Genomic DNA, 8,197 nt, shown 5'->3' with positions numbered 1-8,197 from the left:
GTGGCACTACCACTAGCAGAACACACTAACTAGTCAATCAGATCCAGAGCATGCAATGTCTCTTCCAACACTGGAAACCCATCTGGAGGCTGACAACTAGAGCAACAGGCATAATTTACTTAATTGATGACCATCACTTATTTTTTGTTCCGAATTATCAACTTAAATACCAGTGCCATGACACAAGATCAAAGATTGTAATTGCTGAATAACACTGTCAGCGTAAGTATGTTCTCATACTTTTCTGGGAATATGGTAAGAACTACTAAATAAAATATATTTACCTATTAGTTGAAAACATCTAAATAGCAAAACATTAATAACATTTTAATTCCTTTTACAGATTATTTACAAAAAAAAGGACTTTATTCATACAAATACTCTAATGTATTGTTTTTCTCATCCCAGTCTGTACCCACACACATTCCATAGTTAGTGGAGCTTTACACATGAACGTCTTACTTCTGCTTCAATTAATCTTGGGGACTTCACTGCAGAGGCAGCTAGCAAAATTACGCCAGCCAGTTGCTTACACAGTGCATTCTTACAAGAATAATTAAAATGCCAGTAATGATGCTATTTTCCTTTAACTCATTAATGCTAAAAACCATCAGGAATTAATTCCTGCAAAGCGCCATGCAAGACACATTCAATGCTTAGAATTGTATTTTGTTATTTAGCAACGAGACAAATTTAAAAAAAAAAAGTAAGGTGGCTCATACTAAACCATGAAGTGTCTTCACAGTTAGAGCCTAATGCAAAAATAGACCACACACTTCAAATACACAAGCCAGAAGGGTCATTTCCAAGTGATGCTTTTTAACACATACTTACATATAGCGCAGCTTCTAGTGTTTTTGTCATGTAACTAAACATGCTCATGTTAATAACGTGTTAAATGTTGGTGAAGGGACATTAGTTTACAAGGTTTTATAGCTATTTCCATGGATATGACATTACCTTTGTCAAGTTTAACACAGTATTTCAAAATAAACAAGTCACCTTTTTAGTGCATGCACTGCAAAAACTGTTTAAGCTACAAATAGCAAGTGAAAAATAACAGGCATTATTTTCATCAGTAAATGAAACTCACGGTAGACAATTATTCAATAAAATACTTTTATTTATGTACACAGTGTAAAGGTGCTGTACCATTCAACAACCGTTATATTGTACAAGAGCAGACTTGAATTTGCTTAACACTTTTAAATTCACTTTAAGTGGGAGTCTCCCTGAGGTTAAGAAAGGTGTCTTATAATTGTACATGACATCAATATTTAATCAGTGTTATCAGGAAAAAGCAAAAAAACCTGAAAGATTTGGACATGAGTATTTAGTGGAAGAAGGGCCCAACAGTACGTGCTGAAAACTATTAGACAAAGACATCACCGTCATCATGTGACTGCTGCAAGATCATGACCAGTACTGCAAGTAAGAGTAAATATTATAGAAAAATTGGTAGGTGGGAGGGGAAACGATGACAGGTTTTGGAAAAAACATAAAGACAGGACACAAATGGAGGCAAACACAAACTGTGATTTAGGAATGCTGTTTGAAGACAGTAAGAACCAGATGCCTGGCCAGGGTGTCTTAGATCAGACATTTTTCTTTTAAAAAAAAAAAAAAAACAAAACAAACTACCAAACACCCCCACGCCCATCATAGTTTGTTGTTTGTTTTGGGTTGTAGTTTTGTTTTTTTTTTTTTTTTTAAGAAAAGCTTCAGCCAGAAAGGTGACACAAACAGCACTCCTTGAATAAGCTTGTCCAACAAGAAAGCAGGATGAAGTCTCCAATAGTCACCTAGGCAAACAAAAAATTCACCCAAAAACATATTATGCAAGAGTTTTCCAAATCACAGCAGCAGCACACCCTGTGACCTAGACCCAGCCACTACTGAAGCTGACTGTGAACTTTTCTACATCGGACTGCGGTGAGGCCTTATAAGAGAGGCCCAACAGGACTGGGATTAGTTTCACATTAACAAAATTTATAAACAAGCTATGGCTAGTCTACCTTTGGGTTGAAAAGCAGCACTTAGTTGTAAAAGTAATTAGACACCAAACCCCACACTTAGAGAGCTTTTTAAGTCATTTTCAGAGCAATGAGACAGTCATCCACAATCATAAACCAGAAAATCCTCTTGAAGGGAGCAGCCAAAAGGCAGTGAAGAAAACACTCGAGTATTTAAAAAAAAAAGAGGCTCTGTGTAACAGAACTAGTAACTCCAACTCTAGGCCATCAAGATGAAGAAGAAAGGTTGTCTGTATTTTTATGTCCTGTTATATTTCTAGCTGGACTGTAAAATCCCCTTGCCCCTCAAAACAACAGAAATAAAATGAGTGCTGTTATTTGCTTTATTGCATAGCTCTCTTGTTCTAGCAGTATCCAGGTTAACAGGTGCTTTTAGGTATTATTAATTATATAGTTAAGACATGCAAAATATTTGAGATATGCCATAACAGTCTTTGCGTGAAAAAACTCACACTAAGATGCATACTAAAAAGATTGCCTTATTATGGTAAAAAATACTTTTAATGAAAGATTTAAAATCCACTTAATAACATTACACAATACAAAATATTAAACTTTGAAGTCTGGTGCCACTGACATAACTATCTACCTGTCTGCTTGTACCACACCTAATCTCTTTTTTCAGTCTCAAATTCACTACTAACCCCAACCCTCCAAATTCTTTTATTTTAGCACATAGAAACTTCACCTCCTTTAGCCAGCCACTGTAAGAATTACACACTTGGCCCAAACTTATTCTCTTCTGATGCTTCTGTTTTCTCTTAGGATTCTTCAGAATTCTGTAGCGGGGATTTTTTATAATTATTACCTTGTCTTATCGAATCCAAACCTTTAGGTTTTAAGCTGCATAGAGCACACCATCATTTTGATATCTGGTGACTTATCCTCTGCCTTCCCCCCTGGAACTCCTGCAAGTGAGGTTTGGATTCTGCATGATATACATTTGGATCACATATTTGGGTTCTGTTTCTGAGGAATTCATCCCTCTGCTTTCTTCTAAAATACTTTTAACATTACTCTCCCCCACACAGCCCCTCAGGAGAGGTACGCAATTTCAAGCTTTAGAGAACGCTTTTTTCTATAGGATGGCATCCAGAGAGGTGACACTGCCAAAACACTGCAACCTCATTCTGGCCTGCTTAGAAGTAGGAAGGTAGCACAAAATTTAGATTTTCTCTATTGAATATCAGCAGGATAATAGATAGGATTGCTGTGTAAAATTACTATGACCCTCTCAGCCTAGTAGTGAATGGGCAATTTCAGATATTCACCACTTCATCATTATCAACAAGATCTGGCTATACATTTGTGACCTCATAGTAAGAAGTTTCCTCTCCCTCATAGAGCAGCTCTTCAACTCTGTGCTCACACAAAGTGAGTTAGGGCACACAGCAACCTGAACACTAGCTTCCTCCCTTCGCTCAGAACAAAATCAGACACTCCCACCAAAAATTAATAAAATGGGCTTGTTTACAGCAAACAGAGCTTCCCTTACACATTTAAAACAATGTGCTCCACCACCGATCAGTACACAAAGCCTGTAACACATGCCTTGACCTAAAATTCTTCACAGCTTGGGCTTTCCCAGTCTTACTACTTTGGAAAATAAATCTTTGCAGCAGTCACGTCACAATATACGACAAAGTTTCAAACGGCAGGCTTTTTATCTCAGTAGTTCAGTGCACCAAAACTAATTAATATCTTTGTGGCTCTCCTGCCACTAGGCGTCACTGTCTTCTATCGTGATCTTTATACCTTCGTCCACTGTCCAACATCTCACCCAGGAACCGTCAGACCAAGACTATTACTGGGAGAACATCCACCACAATTTGCCAAGCCCCTATCTAAAAAGCAACCCTATTCCTTACGTCAAGGAAAGATTTAGTGATGTGGCAGATAAAGTGCAAAGGATTGTTAGCGTCACTTTGTATGTTATTCTAAGTAAAATAAAAATACTAAAAGAACAACTGAACTCCTAAAGGAGGTGATATGGGCTTTCCTCCACAGAGGAGTCACCTCAGATTCTAAAACTAAGAGAATTTCCAAAAATGAGAGGAACCATAACAGGAGGACTAGTGGAACTAATTGCATGACCACTCATGTGGGACCTACAAAGAAAATAATTTTATCAACCAACCAGCAATCTTTTCAAGGATGAAACAGAGCCAAACATTCTGTCGTTGCCTCTTACATTTCATTGATTTAAAGTCCAGAAAGGACCACTATGATTACCTAGCTAGACCACGTGTCTTAACGAATACCTGCATCCCCACATGAGTTTGTGGTGGATATGAACTCCTACCATACTGAGGGCAACCTGGAAACTACAGCTCACTTCGACAGTGAACACTCAAACAATTATCTTCCTCTTCCTCAAGTGCACTTAGAAGAAAAAAGAAAAAAAAAAGAACCAAAAAACCAACCCAAACCCCAGCCATGACTGCATTCTGCCACGTGACCAATTCAGCCACTTGGAATGATTTAATGGCACACAGGAACTAGGTACCCATGCATACCTAACTTGGGTCGTAATTGATCTTAATAAGTAACTTAACATAATTTCCAGTATCAGTATCTCCACCACATGAGAAATACGATTCAAGCTAAACTTGATTCAAGCTGAGCTTAATAGACAAATTAACTGTAAAGCCACTTTGAAGCATTAGGACAAAGGATACCATTAGAGAGCATGTCACTACTAAATCATGAAATACTGTCCTACCTGACAAAACTGTTAGGGTAATTCATTACTAAGAAGTTGAAGATCTTATGTGTATGCACATATGAAACACAAACAACGCTTTTAAATACTTTTGATGCATACAGAATACTACCAGCAAGGAATCACTGTGTTAATGAGCTTCTTGCAAAAGTTTCTAGTTCATGGGCAAAGAATTACTTCGCATTGTATTCTCCCACTATCTTACTAGGAAACAGCTGTTTCAGTGTTATATGCTCTTCTTTTGATGTGTTTCACCATTTAATGTTCCATTTTCCATGGCTTTATTTTCAAAGTTCCAGTCAGTTGGGCTGAGGAGTTGCTGAGTTTTTTTGTATGTCCAGTATGGGTTAAGTATTAGTGTAACAGCAAATAATCCTGAGAATAAAACAATAAAATGAAGAAGTCCCAGATTTTCCATCACAGAATTCCAATTGAAAATGCACACCCACCACATGTGGTAAGTAAGAATCATGCGGCAGTGAAACAGGTGGATCATCACCCACTGGTTTGCCTTCCAGAAGAAGGTATTGGCACAGCCAGCCTAGAAAAACAAGAACAGAAAGTATGCAGAAGTGAGATTGTTACTTCGAGATAAGGAACTGAGGAATCTGTAGAACTAATGCAAATATCCAGCTTTCACGTACACATGCTCCCAGGCATTTTTTCCATGTAAACCTATGATATTCCACATGCATATGGCATCCCAAACTCAGAATGAATCTATACCATCTCACTATCCACATGCACACAGCATCACACAGAAACCTATATGGAGGACTATAGAGATATCATCACGACAAAAGCAGGTTATCACATGGATATCATCAGCAGGTTATCATGGATATCATCAGTTAGATGAACGCAGTTTTGCTGAAAAGCTATCTAGACAAACCACACAAGATTACCTATGGACAAGCGAGATGCATGAAAACTGTTACAAACATAATTTGAGAATTACCACGTTCTTACCTTTAGAAGCATCCAGGAAATGCATGTTGAGGGAGTACTCATCTCCAGCAACATTCCCATCAAAGGCAGATAATGTCCAGATTTCACATTAATTACTAGACCAGCCAAGCCACCAAAAGCAAGCAAGTGATGAACTACCAAGAACACATCAAATGTTCTAAAAATAACGTTGGACATGTGAACAGCTGCATTTTCAAGCAAGAAAAATCCAGCCGCTATTAAACAGTTAAACCAACTCCACTTCTGCTGTGAATACACTTTGTCAGCATGAAAAACAGGATCTATGAGCAAAGCCCATAACCCAGCAACGCAACTCTGAAGTCCAAACACACCACGTGTGACCGCCATATTCCAAAACACCTTCTCCTTTGCATACAAGGCACGATAAGTGCTACTTATCCATGAAGACAACCAGTGAGACAGAAGAAATACTCCCAAGTAGATTAAAAAACCAGCAGCTAAAAATGTCAAACGAACTTCCCATAAGAGATAGTCCCAGTCAAAAATTGTCCCAAACACTTGATCATCGTTTGTAGGATTCATTTCTTCTTTTATACAGAGCAAAGCCTTGCAAGGGGCTTGACACTTCTCACCCGCACTATAGTCTCCTTTATGCGTATTCAGCCTCTGCTATTATGCAAACCAGAAACCATGAACTCTTCCATCTGGAACAAGGAGAAAAAAATTAAGTGAGTTTTTAAGTCATCCATACGCGCAGCTTCTAAACCATAGAGAACTCACTTCCACTGCAGTTACACCTTTGGTCCCGTTGCCATTAGGCACAGTCATCCCAAAGACAAGTAGACAGACAGACAAAAAAAGCTTAAGATTAACAATTGACCTGCAAAATCTGTACTAGTACAAAGTAATATACTGAAACAAAAGCTGAAGAGGGCAAAGTAGGAAGGTAAGAAAGAGGAAGAGAAAATACAAGAAGCAAACCCTGTTTTCTTACTTATGAAACTTCTATTTCAACAGCAGTGTGCAGTTATTCTCCTACTCCATTATTCTCTGACTCCCCTGCTCTTCCCTCACTGATTTTCCACCACTTCCTACGGCTTTGTGTGCAATTCAGAACCTCAAATACAGATCCAGGACATAAAACTACAAAAACTTAATCCAGTAAGTGGGACCACTTACACAGAAAAGGGGTTTCAGGATCATATCTCAAAACAAGACTTTGCAATCAGTTTCTGAATATTAAACCACTTTCCAAAAGAAAACATATTCCAAAAATGCAAGAAGAATATGGAATGCAGACAAGCAACATTAGTGTGTATTATTAACAACATCAGCATAATTAACTGAACAGCCCAGCAGTAAGTTCCTCAAGTTAGCTGAAACTTCCTGAACACACCATACTTCAAAAACAAAGATTTGCGGGGTGGGAAAAGCCAGATAATACTGAAATATTTGAATGGCAGCTCATTTTATGAACGATTTAGGCGATAACAACATGACCACTAGACCCACGGCAGCCTGTAAATGCTCAGAACCACAATGCGTTCGGGAGTTTGGTGAGAGCTAGATGAAAAAGCCGCAACGACCACCGAGTACAGAGCCCCTGGTGGGCTCCCGCCTTACTTCACCGTGCAGCAAATGCCACGACGACAAACCAGATCCTGCAGGGACCTGCTCACCCTGGCCTCTGCTCGCAGATGCCTCCCTCCAAAGCGGGGGGGGGTGGGGGTGCGGGGGGAGGGAGGGGGGCGGAACACGGACACACGGACTGTCAGATCCGGTCCGAGGGCCCTACGCTCGCCCCACGGCCCCACGCCTAACAAGACGGACTCGAAGGTGGAGTCCCAGCAGCGTCTCCCCCCCACCCCTCCCAATCTCCCAGGGGAAAAACGGAGTAAAACACACTAATCCGATGGCACGACCAGGCCCTGAACAGCTCGACCCACTGCGGCAAGCCCCGGCTCCAGCAGGGCCGCGACAGCTTCTCCGCCCCCACACAAACACCGGCAGCGACACCCCCCCGTCCCCGTCCGTGCCCTCCCGCCCCGTCCCCGCGGCCGCCGAGCCCCTCACGCAGATCTGGAGGGCCGGCCCCGGCGCACAGACCTCGCTCACACCCGCCGCTCCTCACCCACAGCGTTGCCCGCGATGCCGGGCCGGCCCTTCCTGGCCCCGGGACTGCCCCGGGCGGCAAGCCGCCCTCACTGGCCTCCCGGGAGCGCCCGGTCCGACCCGACCCGGGAGGCCCGACCCGGCCCGGTACCCACAACAACCGCCCTCAGCTGGGCAGCCGCCATACACCCCCCCTCCGCGCATGCGCCACACGCCGCCGCCACCCCCGCCCCCTGCGCGCTGGCCCGGCGGCACGAACCACCGGGCGCCTCCGGGGGAGGGCGCGGCTACACCACTTGGGCGGGGGGGGGGGGGGGGGGGGGTGCGGAAGCAGGCGCCCCGGGAGCTCGGTCCGAGGGGGCGGGAGGCAGCGGCAGGGCGGCAGGGCCCGGTCCGTCGG

The 8,197-nt window shown here is 42.3% G+C and overlaps 1 protein-coding gene across 4 annotated transcripts; it reads right to left on the bottom strand.

Moving 5' to 3' along the window:
- Positions 1-1,102: 1,102 nt before the first annotated feature.
- CLN8 (CLN8 transmembrane ER and ERGIC protein) lies at positions 1,103-7,967 on the bottom strand. Of its 4 annotated transcripts, none has more exons than XM_076332888.1 (3): positions 7,792-7,967; positions 5,725-6,389; positions 1,103-5,296 (listed from the first exon to the last, which is right to left on the bottom strand). In XM_076332888.1, exons 2-3 carry the CDS (start codon positions 6,265-6,267, stop codon positions 4,982-4,984), a joined length of 858 nt encoding a protein of 285 aa, XP_076189003.1. In that variant the 5' UTR covers positions 6,268-6,389; positions 7,792-7,967; the 3' UTR covers positions 1,103-4,981. The 4 variants fall into 4 exon arrangements, with proteins under 4 accessions (XP_076189003.1, XP_076189004.1, XP_076189005.1 ...); XM_076332889.1 differs by having other exon boundaries at positions 7,817-7,967; XM_076332890.1 differs by lacking the exon at positions 7,792-7,967 and adding an exon at positions 7,309-7,359.
- Between the last annotated feature and the right edge of the window lie 230 nt (positions 7,968-8,197).

Source organism: Aptenodytes patagonicus, chromosome 3 (genome assembly GCF_965638725.1).
Source record: "Aptenodytes patagonicus chromosome 3, bAptPat1.pri.cur, whole genome shotgun sequence".
Classification (NCBI taxonomy): domain Eukaryota; kingdom Metazoa; phylum Chordata; class Aves; order Sphenisciformes; family Spheniscidae; genus Aptenodytes; species Aptenodytes patagonicus.
Note: the sequence above shows the minus strand (reverse complement) of the source record. Positions and strands in the feature narration are given on the sequence as shown.

Excerpts from the sequence above, each read along its gene's own strand:
- CLN8 (XM_076332888.1), bottom strand. The coding sequence starts at position 6,267 with ATGAATCCTACAAACGATGATCAAGTGTTTGGGACAATTTTTGACTGG. Across the intron at positions 5,297-5,724 it reads TTTCCTGGATGCTTCTAAAG|GCTGGCTGTGCCAATACCTT; the intron begins GTAAGAACGTGG and ends TTGTTTTTCTAG.